Below are 20,249 nucleotides of genomic sequence, written 5' to 3' on the forward strand. Positions count from 1 at the left end.
AGTCTGGAAAAGGTGGTGGAGAGGAGGACGCTGAACAAACTATTATCCATATTGGATAATCCTGACCACCCTCTCCACCTGCTGCAGGGACAGAGGAGGACGTTCTCCAAAAGATTCCTCCAGCTCCGCTGTCACAAGGACAGATACAGGAGATCATTCCTGCCGACCGCAATTAGACTGTACAATAACTCACCTCTGGCAAAATCCATCACATACCAATAACACTGCTGACTGTGTTTCTTGGTTGTTTGTATATAATATATATAGATATATACTGTACTGTATATACTGTGCATTTTATATTTGATATTTATATTTGATATTTTTTACTGGTATTTTATTGCTTTCTATTGTTCTATTATTATCTTATTGCTTCTGTATGCTGCTGTAGCGAAAAAATTTCCCCTCGGGGATTAATAAAGTAACTACCTAACCTACCTAACCTAACCTAACATCCAAATTTTATACATACTACATACAATAGTACATACTTTTGATTTAAGTGAAAACCAGAAGACACCATGCCCCACGCACCTATACCAGGACCCCAGTTGCACCCCAGGCCTGTCAATCAACCAGCTCCGCCCCCAAACATATCAGTGTCAGAGCCCTAATATGTAATGAATGATGAATTAGTGGTGCAGTGGTACTACAGATGGAGTCTATGGAGACAGCCCCTAGTGGTCCTCAGTGGTACTACAGATGGAGTCTATGGAGACAGCCCCTAGTGAACCTCAGTGGTACTACAGATGGAGTCTATGGAGACAGCCCCTAGTGGTCCTCAGTGGTACTACAGATGGAGTCTATGGAGACAGCCCCTAGTGGTCCTCAGTGGTACTACAGATGGAGTCTATGGAGACAGCCCCTAGTGAACCTCAGTGGTACTACAGATGGAGTCTATGGAGACAGCCCCTAGTGAACCTCAGTGGTACTACAGATGGAGTCTATGGAGACAGCCCCTAGTGGTCCTCAGTGGTACTACAGATGGAGTCTATGGAGACAGCCCCTAGTGGTCCTCAGTGGTACTACATTCCAAAGCAGACTACAAACATTTTACATGCAGTCTATGTGGTACTATTGTGTGATGCTGAAATATTTTGGTAAATGAGAATATTGATCCCAATTTTGCAGAGGTAAAGTATATATGTAGCTTCATCTCTCACCAAAAAAGAATAAAAACATATTTTCCAAAATGTCCAACTATCCCTGTAGATGACCTCATTTTACTCTCCCAAGATAGAAAATGGTTTATTATGGAGCAAAACTTTAATGATGACTTAAAAATCTATATCATTAAATATCATTAAAGAAAACCGACCAAGAACTTCAGAGGCTACAACAAACCTTTTAGGTCTCATTTCGTTATAATTTTACAGGCAAACAGCAACATGGCATAAAGAAATTTGACAGATCAGATCAGATATTTTGTGACACGTGAAACTCTGTATGCAAGTTAATGTTTGTGCGCAGCCATGTTTTTGTTGTGCTGTGTGTGTGTGTGTGTGTGTGTGTGTGTGTGTGTGTGTGTGTGTGTGTGTGTGTGTGTGTGTGTGTGTGTGTGTGGTCCCTAGCAGCAGATTAATGTTTCAGATCAATCAGTTAGCCTGCCAGTCCCATATAAATACAGCACAGATCTACAGACTGGAAGTAGGCCAGATATTCACATCTATATGATGAGCACATCAGCCAACATGTCCAACAAACTGCCTCCAGAGCCAAAGCATGAAGGTCCAGTAACAGCATCACAGCAGTATCGATCTCTTCTCTCCTGCTCTCTGCTGATTTCTAGTGTCTACTCTCTGAATGAGCCTCTAAATGGACGCTGTTTTGAAAGTCCTCCTCCCGTCGTTCATAGAGAGGTGAAACCAGGACAAGTGTTAGTGTCCTTATTAACTCAGTATTACAGAGAAACTACAAACTTCATGAGGAGAAAATACAGCTGTGGAAGATTTAAAGTAAGTGTTGTACAAAGTGTTGTTAGAAGTGTATCACTGACTTGTTTGTGTGTGTGTGTGTGTGTGTGTGTGTGTGTGTGTGTGTGTGTGTGTGTGTGTGTGTGTGTGTCAGTGTGTATGTGTGTGTGTGTGTGTGTTTCAGGCTGCATTTCTGACATCTTCAGTTATTTATAGCCTCTTTTTTCTGATTATCTCCCTCTTATTTCATTGTCTTTATCACACATCACCGTTTTATCCCTCTTTCTCCTTCACTCTTTACACACACACACACACACACACACACACACACACACACACACACACACACACGTTAAGTGGGTAACTGTGTGCGGGAGGTGTTGACAGGAGTCGTCCGTGTGCACTTTGTCATGACTAGAGGTCTGCCGGCAGTGATAAAAGAGTATGTGTGTGTGTGTGTGTGTGTGTGTGTGTGTGTGTGTGTGTGTGTGTGTGTGTGTGTGTGTGTGTGAGAGAGTGTGTGTGCGTGCGTGTGTGTGTGTGTGTGTGTGTGTGTGTGTGTGTGTCAGGACAAACAGTGGTAGCTGGCAACAATGCAGGACTGAGATAAAGAGCTAATTGCAGTTCGGTGTGTCGGCTTTCTGTTTGTGTGTTGTTCACATGAGGAGGTGTGAGGATAAGGGGTGATGGGAGACGGGGGTGTGGGGGAGTGATTCGGAGATGGAGTGGGGGGGGTGATGATTGTCTTATGATTTGAGCTACTTCCAGATGTTACAGTCGACCAATCAGGTTTCTTGATCAGAACTACTTGTTGTATAATCAGATTTCATACACACTGACGCACACACTGACACACACACTGACACACACTGACACACACACACACACACACACACACACACACACACACACACACACATATACACACACACACACACACACACACACACACACACACAGTATCAGAGTGCAGTATCATAATCCATCCATCCAAGTAGGAAATCCTAACAGATGGACTGCTGTCACTGATCTTCACCATCATCATCATCATCATCATCATCATCATCATCATCATCACCATCATCACATCATCATCTTCATCACCACCATCATCACCATCTTCATCACCACCATCATCATCATCTTCACCACCACCATAATCATCACTATCATCTTCATCACCATCATCATCATCTTCATCACCACCATCATCACCATCTTCATCACCACCATCATCATCATCTTCACCACCACCATAATCATCATCATCACCACCATCTTCGATACCACCATCATCTTCACCATCTTTGACACCATCATCTTCACCACCACCATCATCATCACTATCATCTTCATCACCATCATCACCATCTTCATCACCACCATCATCATCATCATCACCATCTTCATCACCACCATCATCATCATCTTCACCACCACCATCATCATTATCTTCACCACCACCATCATCATCACCATCATCATCACCATCTTCATCACCACCATCATCATCATCACCACCACCATAATCATCACTATCATCTTCATCACCATCATCACCATCTTCATCACCACCATCATCACCATCTTCATCACCACCATCATCATCATCTTCACCACCACCATAATCATCATCATCACCACCATCTTCGATACCACCATCATCTTCACCATCTTTGACACCATCATCTTCATCACCACCATCATCATCATCTTCACCACCACCACCATCATCATCACTATCATCTTCATCACCATCATCACCATCTTCATCACCACCATCATCATCATCATCACCATCTTCATCACCACCATCATCATCATCTTCACCACCACCATCATCATTATCTTCACCACCACCATCATCATCACCATCATCATCACCATCTTCATCACCACCATCATCATCATCTTCATCACCACCATCATCATCATCTTCACCACCACCATCATCATCACCATCTTCATCACCACCATCATCATCATCTTCACCACCACCATCATCATCACTATCATCTTCATCACCATCATCATCATCACCATCTTCATCACCACCATCATCACCATCTTCATCACCACCATCATCATCATCTTCACCACCACCATCATCATCACCATCATCATCTTCGATACCACCATCATCATCTTCACCATCTTTGACACCATCATCTTCATCACCACCATCATCATCATCTTCACCACCACCATCATCATCACTATCATCTTCATCACCATCTCCGACACCATCATCTTCACTACCATCATAATCATCATCATCATCATCATCACCATTATCATCATCTTCACTATCATCATCATTTCATCATCATCACCAACATCATCATCACCACCATCATCATCTTCGTCACCACCATCATCATCATCTTCACCACCACCATCATCATCTTTACCACCACCATTATCACCAACATCATCATCATCACCATCTTCGACACCACCATCATCTTCATCACCACCATCATTATATCATCATCATCACCACTATCATCATCACCATCATCATCTTCATCACCACCATCATCATCATCTTTACCACCACCATCATCACCAACATCATCTTCATCACCACCATCATCATCATCACCATTATCATCATCTTCACTATCATCATCATTTCATCATCATCACCAACATCATCACCACCACCAACATCATCATCATCACCACCATCATTATATCATCATCTTCACTATCATCATCATTTCATCATCATCACCAACATCATCACCACCACCAACATCATCATCATCACCACCATCATTATATCATCATCTTCACCACCATCATCTTCATCACCACCATCTTCATTGCATCATCATCTTCATCACCATCTTCACCATCATCATCATCACCATCATCTTCATCACCACAATCATCTTCACCACCATCATCTTCACTATCATCATTTCATCATCTTCACCACCACCACCATCATCACCAACATCATCATCATCTTCATCACCACCATCTTCATTACCATCATCATCATCATCACCATCTTCGACACCACAATCATCATCTTCATCACCATCATTGATATCATCATCATCATCACCACCATCATTATATCATCATCATCATCATCACCACTATCATCATCACCATCATCATCTTCATCACCATCTTCATTAGCATCGTCATCTTCATCACCATCATCATGATCACCATCATCATGATCTTCATCATCATCTTCATCATCATCATAATCATCATCACCATCATCATCTTCATCACCATCTTTGACACCACCATCATCTTCATCACCATCTTTGACAACATCATCATCATCATCATCACCACCATCATTATATCATCATCTTCACCACCATCATCATCTTCATCACCACCATCTTCACCACCACCATCATCACCAACATCATCATCATCATCATCACCATCATCATCTTCATCACCATCTTTGACACCACCATCATCTTCATCACCATCTTTGACAACATCATCATCATCACCACCATCATTATATCATCATCTTCATCACCATCATCATGATCACATCATCATCTTCATCATTTTCACCACCACCATCATCACCATCATCTTCATCACCACCATCATCATCATCTTCATCTTCACCACCACCATCTTCATTACCATCATCATCTTCATCACCATCATCATGATCACCATCATCATCTTCATCACCATCTTCACCACCACCATCATCACCATCATCTTCATCACCACCATCTTCATTGCCATCATCATCTTCACCACCATCATCATGATCACCATCATCATCTTCATCACCATTTTCACCACCACCATCATCACCATCATCTTCATCACCATCTTCACCACCATTACAATCATCATCACCACCATCATCATCATCATTTCATCATCTTCATCACCATCATCTTCACCACCATCATCATCTTCATCACCATCTTCATTACCATCATCATCATCATGAAAAATGGATTCCGGCGGGAAACCAAACCAAAGTGGATCAAATGTAAACAACGAAACAACAATATGAACCTTGGTTCTGACTTCAAGGCCTAAAAACACCTTTAGTGCTGTTTAAAATGATCTAATGATACATTCTATTGTTTTCTATTCTATGTTGCTCCCTGCTACACAATCAATGAAACAACCACTTTCTATTAGAATAAATAAGAAACTTCCTGTTCTGATAAAATACCACAAAGGAATTTAAGAATTATATCAAGACTTTCTAGAAAAAAGGATTTTGTGGCTGCAGAAGAACACAAAGTGAAGCTGAAGATGTTTGTGTGTTGAGACTTTAAATGGCTGCTGTTGTGTTGGGCTGTACCGGATATGGGAAGGAAATCACCTGACAATATGATGTCATAACCAACTGTAAACAATCACCTGACAATATGATGTCATAACCAGCTTTAAACAATCACCTGACAATGTGATGTCATAACCAGCTGTAAACAATCACCTGACAATGTGATGTCATAACCAGCTGTAAACAATCAGGAAGAGATCAGCAGTCTGACATTAGACAACATGGATCACATGGAACGGACGTACACTTTCTATTATTTTTTTTAAATTTTTCTGGCCTGATTGAGGTGTGATATAAAAATGTAGACATGCATTGAAACGTCCACTGGTCCAGCTTCAGCCCCCCCCCCCCCCCACTAATCAGCTGACTCCTCATCAGCTGAGCGCGCTCACTGGAACAAGTCTCCATTGTCTCACAGCACTCAACTGACATGAAATCTGCCAAATAGGTCTAACGCACAAAACACACTCACAACCACATCAACATACGCACACACACGGAGAGGAAAAATAACACTCTCTCAAGACACACACACACACACACACACACACACACACACACACACACACACACACACACACACACACACACACACAGATACACACACGTCCTTGTTACAAAAGATCTTTGTTGTTTATAAAAAGTCCTGATTAGCGCGCGGACCACACACACACACACACACAAACACACACATACACATTTCAGAGTAATGGTGAGTTCTCCCACAAATAAAAAGCTGCTGATTGTCAGGAAGTTTGAGCAGAACCTGAGATATGAGAGCATGAAGGCGTCATCGGGTCTGAACGCTGCACAGGGAACATTTCTGAACGCTGCACAGGGAACGGGTCTGACTCATTTCTTACTTCTTTAGTGAAACTATGAATCAATAACACAAAATTATGAATCAATAACAGAATGAAAACCTGTGAAAATAAGAAAACTGAGGATGGAAAAAAATATCGTTGAAAAAATAAGATAGAAAGGGAAGAAAAAAAAAGTGTGTATGTGTGTGTGTGTGTGTGTGTGTGTGTGTGTGTGTGTGTGTGTGTGTGTGTGTGTGTATATATGTGTGTGTGTCTCTGTGTGTGTGTGTGTGTATGTGTGTGTGTGTGTGTGTGTGTATATATGTGTGTGTGTCTCTGTGTGTGTGTGTGTGTGTGTGTGTATGTGTGTGTGTGTGTGTGTGTGTGTGTGTGTGTGTGCGTTGATACAGTTTGGTTAAACATTAAAAACATTAAAACATTAAAAGTGGTTATTTACATCTACCAATGAGACTGAAATATAAAATCCCTCGGCGGGTGTGAGAGGCTCCTCAGACGTGTTCGTGAACACATGCTAACACAGATATCACCAGGTCTTGGTGTTATTTCACAGCTCACTGAGGCAGCCAATCAAATCATTCCGCTGTTGAGCACGCCCCCGGCTATATTTAGCCAATAAAGGGTGAGTATCTGGCTGATGGACTGCTTCTGATGACCAGTTACAAATGGTCTCTGCATGCACCACTGGAGTTGCTGCCAACACCCCCCCTCCCCCCCTCCTTCTTTTCACATCACTTTACCCTCCTCTGAAAAGAAAAGCTGCCATCGTATTCTCACTTCTCTCCTCAAACTTCACAAATATTATTTTCTTCTCTTCTCCTGGCAGTCTCACTCCATTTACAACCTCCTCCTCCTCTTCCTCCTCCATGTCCTGCTCCTCCTCCACGCCCCCGTCCTCCTCCTACAATCCCACTCTGCACAAAACACCACCACCTTCTTCTCCCCTTCCCCCTTTTATTCTCCTCAAACCTAATTATCTCGTGTTCTAGTGAGAGAAACCACACACACCACACAAACACACACACACACACACACACACACACACACACACAGTGGGAACAGCCTGTGGGAAGCGGTGCAGCCGCGAGGGACGGACAGCATTTGTTCTCCCTTCGGCCGGTCGCCTCCGATCACGTCAGCGAGACACAAACACACATTTACATGGTGAGAGGAAGATGAAGAACAGGAGGAAGACGGATAATAAGGAGTGTGTATCATGGATATCATGTGTATCATGGATATCATGTGTATCATGGGTATCATGTGTATCATGGGTATCATGTGTATCATGTGCATCATGGATATCATGTGTATCATGTGTATCATGTGTAGCATGTATATCATGGATATCATGTGTAGCATGTGCATCATGGATATCATGTGTATCATGTGTATCATGTGCATCATGGATATCATGTGCATCATGTGTATCATGGAGATCATGGATATCATGTGCATCATGGATATCGTGTGTAGCATGTATATCATGTGCATCATGTGCATCATGTATATCATGTGCATCATGGAGATCATGTATCATGTGTAGCATGTATATCATGGATATCATGTGCATCATGGATATCATGTGCATCATGGATATCATGTGCATCATGGAGATCATGGATATCATGTGTAGCATGTGTAGCATGTATATCATGTGCATCATGGAGATCATGTATCATGTGCATCATGTATATCATGTGCATCATGGATATCATGTGCATCATGGATATCGTGTATCATGTGTAGCATGTATAATCATGGATATCATGTGTAGCATGTATATCATGTGCATCATGTGTAGCATGTATATCATGTGTAGCATGTGTAGCATGTGTATCATGTGCATCATGTGTAGCATGTTTATCATGTGCATCATGGATATTATGTGCATCATGGATATCATGTGTATCATGTGTAGCATGTATATCATGGCTATCATGTGTATCATGGATATCATGTGTATCATGGATATCATGTGCATCATGGATATCATGTGTATCATGTGTATCATGTGTATCATGTGCCTCATGGGTATCATGTGTAGCATGTGTAGCATGTATATCATAGATATCATGTGTAGCATGTGCATCATGGATATCATGTGCACCATGGATATTATGTGTATCATGTGCATCATGGATATCATGTGCATCATGGATATCATGTGTAGCATGTATATCATGGATATCATGTGTAGCATGTGTATCATGTGTATCATGTGCATCATGGATATCATGTGTATCATGGATATCATGTGTATCATGTGCATCATGGATATCATGTGTATCATGTGTAGCATGTGCATCATGTGTAGCATGTGTAGCATGTGTATCATGTATATCATGTGTAGCATGTGTATCATGGATATCATGTGCATCATGGATATCATGTGTATCATGTGTAGCATGTGTAGCATGTGTATCATGGATATCATGTGCATCCTGGATATCATGTGTATCATGAATATCATGTGTATCATGTATATCCTGGATATCATGTGTATCATGTGCATCATGGATATCATGTGTATCATGTGTATCATGAATATCATGTGTATCATGTATATCCTGGATATCATGTGTATCATGTGCATCATGGATATCATGTGTATCATGTGTAGCATGTGCATCATGTGTAGCATGTGTAGCATGTGTATCATGTGTAGCATGTGCATTATGTGTAGCATGTGTAGCATGTGCATCATGTGTGGCATGTGCATCATGTGTATCATGTATATCATGTGTAGCATGTGTAGCATGTGCATCATGTGTAGCATGTGCATCATGTGTATCATGTGTAGCATGTGCATCATGTGTGGCATGTGCATCATGTGTATCATGTGTAGCATGTGCATCATGTGTGGCATGTGCATCATGTGTATCATGTATATCATGTGTAGCATGTGTATCATGTGTAGCATGTGCATCATGTGTATCATGTGTAGCATGTGCATCATGTGTGGCATGTGCATCATGTGTAGCATGTATATCATGTGTAGCATGTGTAACATGTGCATCATGTGTAGCATGTATATCATGTGTAGCATGTGTATCATGTGTAGCATGTGCATCATGTGTATCATGTGTAGCATGTGCATCATGTGTGGCATGTGCATCATGTGTATCATGTATATCATGTGTAGCATGTGTAGCATGTGCATCATGTGTAGCATGTATATCATGTGTATCATGTGTAGCATGTGTATCATGTATATCATGTGTATCATGTGTATCATGTGCATCATAGATATCATGTGTAGCATGTGTAGCATGTGCATCATGTGTAGCATGTATATCATGTGTATCATGTGTATCATGTGCATCATAGATATGTGTAGCCTGTGTAGCATGTGCATCATGTGTAGCATGTGTATCATGCGTAGCATGTATAACATGCGTAGCATGTATAACATGTGTATCATGTCCATCATGTGTATCATGTCTATCATGTGTATCATGTCTATCATATGTCTCGTGTCTCATGTGTAAACACATCTTTATGTAGATCTTTTTATGTTTTTTGGCCTCCAGTCAAAGGTTTTCAAACGTCTGTATTTGGTTCCAATAAACATGTTTAATCTTCAATGTGACAAGTGATTTCACGTTTCTGTGCTCAGATTAAAATGTGTGATCAGCTCCATCACCTGAATAGTGACGAGCAGGTTGCTCCATGTTCTCTGAGGTGGACGGCTGCTTTCAGAGAATGAATGAATAGCTTTCCAAACACTGAAAATCACAAGTGAAAAGCAAGTAGTTTGGATTATTCTCATAAATTGGACTTTAATATCGAAATGTAATTTTATCCTGCAAATATAATTTCACTTTGTTCATTTCGACTTTATTCTCGAAAGGAAAACTAAATAAAATAATTATTCTCTTGTTTTTTTTTTCTTTGTGGCACAGATACACATGAACTATTGTCAACATTCTTGATATTCAGTGTTTAAGACAGATGATGAAGCAGTGAGAGCACATCGTCATAAAACATCTGTCATATATGATTATAAACTGTATCTATCTTACAACGTCTCCTGTGCAGAGTTTATAAAGTTTTATGTGGGTCGCAGACTGTTAATGATTAAAAGAGAAATCTCCCTGAGATGTAAAGATGTGGTGACGAACGGGAGGATTCACTCTGATCTATTTTCTAAGGTGTCAGTTTGTAACACACCTCCTTATGAGGAATTTGTATCATTATAGGTCATTTTTCAGACTCCTACTAGAGCTAATGTACAACTGCTTTTACAGCCTGAGCAGTGACAACCGTAACAATAAGCTGAACATGGTGTGTAATTAAATCTCATTATATGTATATTTACTGTAATTGCTTGACTCCAACATGTTTTAAAAGTAGTTTAAAATGATCGACTGATTGTCACCTAAACTGAAGTAAAAAACAAGCTTCCACATATTAATGAATATGTTGAGTTGACCATGTAAATGAGATGTAAGATGAGTTGAGGAGGAACCTCTTCAGACTCTCTTTGATCCACACAAACAGCATATTTTAATCCTTCACACTCCTTGCTGTTGCCTCCATTTTTGCTGTTCTCAGCACCTCATTATTTCTAAACCCTGACAGAAGAAGCTGCATGCTGCAGCTATAGTCAATAACCAGGAAATAATGCATGGTCAGCTGGAAATACAGCAACAGGAACATCATCATCTCTGACTCCTGAGCTGCAGAGTAAACATCAGAACTTCAGCTGTTTATTGAGAAGTCAGTCAACAACACTGTGTTCTGTTTCACACTGTTATCCAGATGAGTGACAGCTGTCAACCTACAACCCCGTTAATCATTAACACGATGACAGGACGTGTTGCTTCAACTTCAGGAACACAGTCTGCTAACTACAGCTAGCTAATTAACCTTAAACACAACATGTACATCTTCTGGGCATGTTAGCCACGAATCATTCATTGAGTCTCTGCAGTTCCCCCTCAGAACAGGGCCCTGGAGCAGAACCTTCAACAGCACTACTTTATACACACAGCCCCACATGTTGAAAGTACCACGGCTTTCTTCCTCTGATGAGGATCCAGAAACAGGAAGTGAAGGTTTCCTGGTTAGACTCGGTCCACTTTAATATTATATGACTCTTCACAGAGGAACACCAGGACGCACTGAGAGAAATGGACCAGGTCAGATTCACAGAAAAGAAAGGAAATAAAAACAGCACAGTGGTTTTCCTGTCTTAAACACTTAACTTTTTTTTTTAGATCTTATCTGAACATTTAGTTTTTAAACCTAAAAGACAAAAAGAAATGTCGTCTGTATTCATATGTTCCGATGTTCAATGCCAATGAACTGCTCTTGTGCAGATTTATAATTATAAAACTATTGTTGCACAGATTAAAGAATAGTTTATTAATTGTTCTGAAATTTTAGTTTGGATTTAAAAAGTAAATTTTCGGTAAAATATGTCACATTTTAACAAAACATAATTTCACACAAAATAGGCATATATTGTTGGCCCTCGGCCCTGCATCCAGATTCATTAATAGGAAAGAATGTGGGCTCTTCTAATCTTCTGTCTCATAAGGTGTATGTATAATAAAATATGAACAGGCTAAAATAGTGGCTTAACATGAACAGAAAAAAACTATTAAAGAGTTCATTGTGATTATTTGTATGACAATAAATCGTGAACTAAACTTTCACTGCTGCGACAGCCCTAGTTTGAAGATCTTTTTAATAAACAACAATATCGTGCAGACAACAGATCATGTTGGGAAAGATTAGTGGTGAAGAGCAGTAATCTTACACAGCCATGACATGTCTTTGTTACATAACCATTACAGGAACACATCCAGGTATTAACCTGCACCACAACTGTGATTTACAGCAGCCTGGTGGAATCAATGCATTCAGCGGAACAGGAGGACCAATGAACAGGAGGACCAACGAACAGGAGGACCAACGAACAGGAGCATCAACGAACAGGAGCATCAACGAAGAGGAGGACCAACGAAGAGGAGGACCAGCGAAGAGGAGGACCAACGAACAGGAGGATCAACGAACAGGAGGATCAACGAACAGGAGGACCAACGAACAGGAGGACCAACGAACAGGAGGACCAACGAACAGGAGCATCAACGAACAGGAGCATCAACGAACAGGAGCATCAACGAACAGGAGCATCAACGAAGAGGAGGACCAACGAAGAGGAGGACCAGCGAAGAGGAGGACCAACGAACAGGAGGATCAACGAACAGGAGGATCAACGAACAGGAGGATCAATGAACAGGAGGACCAACGAACAGGAGGACCGGGGGGGGGGGGGGGAGTACAGCAGCCTGTGTGCAGCCGACCTTAAAGAAGAGCTAAAGTCAATCCTGTAGGTATATTATGGAATGACTGCAGTGATATTGAAAATACTAAAGTAATAATATTAAAGTATAATAAGTCCCTCCACTAGTATCATTCGGTAGAAAATATATCAGATATAATGAAACCAAACTATCATCAGCTTTAATTAAGTCTCTTAACTGACGTTGGGTCTCGGCAGGAGGGCTGAGCCGGGTTTGTATCCGAGCTGGACCGACCCGAAGCCTTCAGACACCGGCATGGCTATTTAAATAAAGGCATTACAACACTAACTGCTGCTGCGCCAGAAAACAAGCGATTAAGGCTGCAATCACCACTTAGTTTCCCAATTTAACAGTTTCTCTACAAAATATGTCCAAAAAACTATCTTTAAAATGTCCTGAAGGCCAAACTGATGCGAATGTAACAGCCAGAAACCCAAGATTTTCACGTTCCAGTGGTGGAAGAGCAGAAAATCCTCATATTTGAGAAGCAGGAAGCAATAAATTTACAGCTTAAACAATGAACCAATGATCAAAACAGTTGCTCATTAATTTCCTACCAATCAGCTAATCGATTAGCCTAATGGATCAATAGTTTAAGATCTAAAAGGTCACTGGAATGGGAAGATTACCTTTAGAGGAAGGTGGTGGAGAGAAACTATAGTGTATGTGAACATGGGATCACAAACAACTTCATTCAATGACAACATAAGCAACAGCACAACCCCCCCCCCCCCAGTGTGAGAGTGTGTGTGAGAGTGTGTGTGAGGGAGGAGGGGAGATTGACAGAGATAAAATAAGAAGAGTGAGAGGACACATATGCACTATAGAGTTATTAGACCGTGCTGTGAAGACTCACTTCATCTGTTTGACGATGGTGCTTTTCCCCGACTCTCCAGCCCCTGAGGGAGAAGAGACAAGAAGACAATGTAAACAAGGTAGGTGTGTGTGTGTGTGTGTGTGTGTGTGTGTGTGTGTATGTGTGTGTGTGTGAGAGAGAGAGAGAGAGAGGAAGATGGAGACAGAGTGAGAGAGGAGGGGGTGGGAGGAAGAGAAAGGGAGAATCAGCCTCTTAAAAACCTCCGTGAAGCAGCACAGCAGCAGGGTGGAGATAAAAAAGATGGAGAACATGGCTGCACCCTTTCATTCTCAACCTCTTCTTCTCTGGTTTTTAAATCTCTCCTTCCATCCTCCATCTTGTAATTTAGTTAGTCAAATAGATTAAATACTTAAAAGGTTAATTTCCCCACCAAGAATCAAGAGTCCATCAGAACACTGTGGGGCCCTCCACTGCTGCAGACTGCCATTTTTTCATGTGTGGTGGAGCTCCAGCATTTATCTGTGATGAGAACATTTCAGCCACCTGCCTCGTCTTTACTGGATCTCATGACAGCAGGAGGCTTTAAACTGATAGAATACAGCAGGCTGTGTTCAGAAGATCAAGCACATCTTTTCATTCCTGATTGTATGTTAGATTTGTATTCATGTCTAGCTTTCCATACAGTTGTGTCTTTTTATTTTATTTATTTACACACACACACACACACACACACACACACGCACACACACACACACACACACGCACACACCTTTCAACCGCCCCAAGCGTCCCATTTCCCCGCTGTGGCTCGACCACCACCACGGCGGGGATCGAACCCACGTCTCTTACCGAGCAGCAGCAGTTTCACATCTTTGGCCGCAGTCACACCGTCCTCCTTGAGATTTTTCTCGATGGCTTTGCTCCGATCCAGAGCCTCCCTCTCCTCTGCGCTCAGAGTACATCCCATGGTTAAAGAACACAGCTTGATATCGTTACCGGTACCGGGATCCACGGAAGAAAACGCAATAAATAGGTGGTTAAATTCAACTTGTGAAACAAAGCTGGTTGCAAATCCTGTTTTTTTTCTGTCTTGGTTGGTTTCCTCCTTTTCCTGCACGGTGCCTTCAACCCTCGGTGATCCTCCGTCTTCCTGGGCAGCTCCCTCTCTCAAACCGGGACTCCAGCGCCGTTAAAGCATTTAAATCGGGGCTCCGCTCGGTTTGATCCACAGCGCTAAAACAAGCCGGTGTAGCTCCGCAGCTGGTCGTTTCTCAAGCCCGGTGTCGGCGGTCTCCGTCTCTCTTCTGTAAATCACGATAACGGTTTCCTTCTTCTCCTCGTCTCGTCGTTAATGGGCGGCGGGGAGCAGCGCTGGCATCGCTCGGTTCTCACGATTGGACCTTCCTCCGTTTGACTCCTCCGGGGCGGCGGCGGGACTCTGTAACACTACTGCCTCCGGTAGCTCCGGCAGGGCTCGGTCCTCCGGTAGTTCACTCGTTCAATTGCAGGTTGCTGACGTCAGAACAGTGATATGGAGAGAGCTCGTGCTCCCAGTGGCGCGGCCCGGTGGTGCACTCCACCGGGCCGACATGAGTCCGAACCTCGGAGGACCCGGAGGGACGTGTTGGCTCGGTTCGATCCCGCATGGGGTTAGCAACAAGCTGTTAGCAACAAGCTAATACACATGTTTAAAGAGCCGTTTCAAACATGTCGAATTGTTCTGAAAGAATCTCTGGAGTCCTCAGGTGTAAAAATAATCCAATAAATCCTCAGGTGTAAAAATAATCCAATAAATCCTCAGGTGTAAAAATAATCCAATAAATCCTCAGGTGTAAAAATAATCCAATAAATCCTCAGGTGTAAAAATAATCCAATAAATCCTCAAATATAAAAATAATCCAATAAATCCTCAAATATAAAAATAATCCAACAAGTCCTCAGGTGTAAAAACAATCCAATAAATCCTCAGGTGTAAAAATAATCCAATAAATCCTCAAATATAAAAATAATCCAATAAATCCTCAGGTGTAAAAACAATCCAATAAATCCTCAGGTGTAAAAATAATCCAATAAATCCTCAAATATAAAAAAATCCTCAGGTGTAAAAACAATCCAATAAATCCTCAGGTGTAAAAATAATCAAACAAGTCCTCAGGTGTAAAAACAATCCAATAAATCCTCAGGTGTAAAAATAATCCAATAAATCCTCAAATATAAAAAATAATCCAATAAATCCTCAGGTGTAAAAACAATCCAATAAATCCTCAGGTGTAAAAACAATCCAATAAATCCTCAGGTGTAAAAATAATCCAATAAATCCTCAAATATAAAAAATAATCCAATAAATCCTCAGGTGTAAAAACAATCCAATAAATCCTCAGGTGTAAAAACAATCCAATAAATCCTCAGGTGTAAAAACAATCCAACAAGTCCTCAGGTGTAAAAACAATCCAATAAATCCTCAGGTGTAAAAATAATCCAACAAGTCCTCAGGTGTAAAAACAATCCAATAACTCCTCAGGTGTAAAAATAAGCCAATAAATCCTCAAATATAAAAATAATCCAATAAATCCTCAAATATAAAAACAATCCAATAAATCCTCAGGTGTAAAAATAATCCAATAAATCCTCAGGTGTAAAAATAATCCAATAAATCCTCAGGTGTAAAAATAATCCAATAAATATTCAATTGCAAAAATAATCTAATAAATCCTCAAATATAAAAATAATCCAATAAATTCTCAATTGCAAAAATAATCCAATAAATCCTCAAATATAAAAATAATCCAATAAATCCTCAGGTGTAAAAATAATCCAATAAATTCTCAATTGCAAAAATAATCCAATATATCCTCAAATATAAAAATAATCCAATAAATCCTCAGGTGTAAAAACAATCCAATAAATCCTCAGATGTAAAAATAATCCAATAAATCCTCAGGTGTAAAAATAATCCAATAAATTCTCAATTGCAAAAATAATCCAATATATCCTCAAATATAAAAATAATCCAATAAATCCTCAGGTGTAAAAACAATCCAATAAATCCTCAGATGTAAAAATAATCCAATAAATCCTCAGGTGTAAAAATAATCCAATAAATTTTCAATTGCAAAAATAATCCAATAAATCCTCAAATATAAAAATAATCCAATAAATCCTCAGATGTAAAAATAATCCTATAAATCCCCAGGTGTAAAAATAATCCAATAAATCCTCAGGTGTAAAAATAATCCAATAAATTCTCAATTGCAAAAATAATCCAATAAATCCTCAAATATAAAAATAATCCAATAAATCCTCAGGTGTAAAAATAATCCAATAAATCCTCAGATGTAAAAATAATCCAATAAATCCTCAGGTGTAAAAATGATCCAATTAATTCTCAATTGCAAAAATAATCCAATAAATCCTCAGATGTAAAAATAATCCAATAAATCCTCCGATGTAAAAATAATCCAATAAATCCACAGGTGTAAAAATAATCCAATAAATTCTCAATTGCAAAAACAATCCAATAAATCCTCAAATAGAAAAACAATCCAATAAATCCTCAGGTGTAAAAACAATCCAACAAGTCCTCAGGTGTAAAAACAATCCAATAAATCCTCAGGTGTAAAAATAATCCAACAAGTCCTCAGGTGTAAAAACAATCCAATAACTCCTCAGGTGTAAAAATAAGCCAATAAATCCTCAAATATAAAAATAATCCAATAAATCCTCAAATATAAAAACAATCCAATAAATCCTCAGGTGTAAAAATAATCCAATAAATCCTCAGGTGTAAAAATAATCCAATAAATCCTCAGGTGTAAAAATAATCCAATAAATATTCAATTGCAAAAATAATCTAATAAATCCTCAAATATAAAAATAATCCAATAAATTCTCAATTGCAAAAATAATCCAATAAATCCTCAAATATAAAAATAATCCAATAAATCCTCAGGTGTAAAAATAATCCAATAAATTCTCAATTGCAAAAATAATCCAATATATCCTCAAATATAAAAATAATCCAATAAATCCTCAGGTGTAAAAACAATCCAATAAATCCTCAGATGTAAAAATAATCCAATAAATCCTCAGGTGTAAAAATAATCCAATAAATTCTCAATTGCAAAAATAATCCAATATATCCTCAAATATAAAAACAATCCAATAAATCCTCAGATGTAAAAATAATCCAATAAATCCTCAGGTGTAAAAATAATCCAATAAATTTTCAATTGCAAAAATAATCCAATAAATCCTCAAATATAAAAATAATCCAATAAATCCTCAGATGTAAAAATAATCCTATAAATCCCCAGGTGTAAAAATAATCCAATAAATCCTCAGGTGTAAAAATAATCCAATAAATTCTCAATTGCAAAAATAATCCAATAAATCCTCAAATATAAAAATAATCCAATAAATCCTCAGGTGTAAAAATAATCCAATAAATCCTCAGATGTAAAAATAATCCAATAAATCCTCAGGTGTAAAAATGATCCAATTAATTCTCAATTGCAAAAATAATCCAATAAATCCTCAGATGTAAAAATAATCCAATAAATCCTCAGATGTAAAAATAATCCAATAAATCCACAGGTGTAAAAATAATCCAATAAATTCTCAATTGCAAAAACAATCCAATAAATCCTCAAATAGAAAAACAATCCAATAAATCCTCAGGTGTAAAAACAATCCAACAAGTCCTCAGGTGTAAAAACAATCCAATAAATCCTCAGGTGTAAAAATAATCCAACAAGTCCTCAGGTGTAAAAACAATCCAATAACTCCTCAGGTGTAAAAATAAGCCAATAAATCCTCAAATATAAAAATAATCCAATAAATCCTCAAATATAAAAACAATCCAATAAATCCTCAGGTGTAAAAATAATCCAATAAATCCTCAGGTGTAAAAATAATCCAATAAATCCTCAGGTGTAAAAATAATCCAATAAATATTCAATTGCAAAAATAATCTAATAAATCCTCAAATATAAAAATAATCCAATAAATTCTCAATTGCAAAAATAATCCAATAAATCCTCAAATATAAAAATAATCCAATAAATCCTCAGGTGTAAAAATAATCCAATAAATTCTCAATTGCAAAAATAATCCAATATATCCTCAAATATAAAAATAATCCAATAAATCCTCAGGTGTAAAAACAATCCAATAAATCCTCAGATGTAAAAATAATCCAATAAATCCTCAGGTGTAAAAATAATCCAATAAATTCTCAATTGCAAAAATAATCCAATATATCCTCAAATATAAAAATAATCCAATAAATCCTCAGGTGTAAAAACAATCCAATAAATCCTCAGATGTAAAAATAATCCAATAAATCCTCAGGTGTAAAAATAATCCAATAAATTCTCAATTGCAAAAATAATCCAATAAATCCTCAAATATAAAAATAATCCAATAAATCCTCAGATGTAAAAATAATCCTATAAATCCCCAGGTGTAAAAATAATCCAATAAATCCTCAGGTGTAAAAATAATCCAATAAATTCTCAATTGCAAAAATAATCCAATAAATCCTCAAATATAAAAATAATCCAATAAATCCTCAGGTGTAAAAATAATCCAATAAATCCTCAGATGTAAAAATAATCCAATAAATCCTCAGGTGTAAAAATGATCCAATTAATTCTCAATTGCAAAAATAATCCAATAAATCCTCAGATGTAAAAATAATCCAATAAATCCTCAGATGTAAAAATAATCCAATAAATCCACAGGTGTAAAAATAATCCAATAAATTCCCAATTGCAAAAACAATCCAATAAATCCTCAAATAGAAAAATAATCCAATAAATCCTCAATAATCCAATAAGTCCTCAGGTGTAAAAATAATCCAATAAATCCTCAAATATAAAAATAATCCAATAAAAGTGTAAAAATTCTGCTAACTTTATAAAACATCATTTAACAACCATTGTTTTGCTCTGTGACCGAATGTGTGCTAACTTCAAATGAAGCTGATAATAAGGCCCCACATGAGACTGCATGGTAAACATGTCATAAATAACAACAATAATAATAATAATGTGTTAAAAACACACTTACCTGCAGACAAGGCTA

General features: G+C 38.6%; 1 protein-coding gene across 3 annotated transcripts in view; it reads right to left on the bottom strand.

Annotated features, from left to right (window-relative positions):
* The window catches only part of gnao1a (guanine nucleotide binding protein (G protein), alpha activating activity polypeptide O, a), an 82,225-nt gene extending 66,457 nt beyond the window's left edge, over positions 1-15,768 (bottom strand). Inside the window, exons 1-2 of one of the 3 annotated variants that reach the window (XM_069140001.1) lie at positions 15,015-15,762; positions 14,205-14,247 (exon numbers count right to left, since the gene is read on the bottom strand). In XM_069140001.1, coding sequence (XP_068996102.1) covers positions 14,205-14,247; positions 15,015-15,132 — 161 coding nt within the window. In that variant the 5' untranslated portion in view covers positions 15,133-15,762. Of the gene's footprint in view, positions 1-14,204; positions 14,248-15,014 lie in introns of all 3 variants that reach the window. The other 2 variants (XM_069139999.1, XM_069140000.1) reach the window with 2 other exon arrangements.
* Between the last annotated feature and the right edge of the window lie 4,481 nt (positions 15,769-20,249).

Source organism: Embiotoca jacksoni, unplaced genomic scaffold, assembly GCF_022577435.1.
Source record: "Embiotoca jacksoni isolate LCO1_2020_lvr unplaced genomic scaffold, fEmbJac1.0.p SCAF_89, whole genome shotgun sequence".
Taxonomy (NCBI): Eukaryota; Metazoa; Chordata; class Actinopteri; family Embiotocidae; genus Embiotoca; species Embiotoca jacksoni.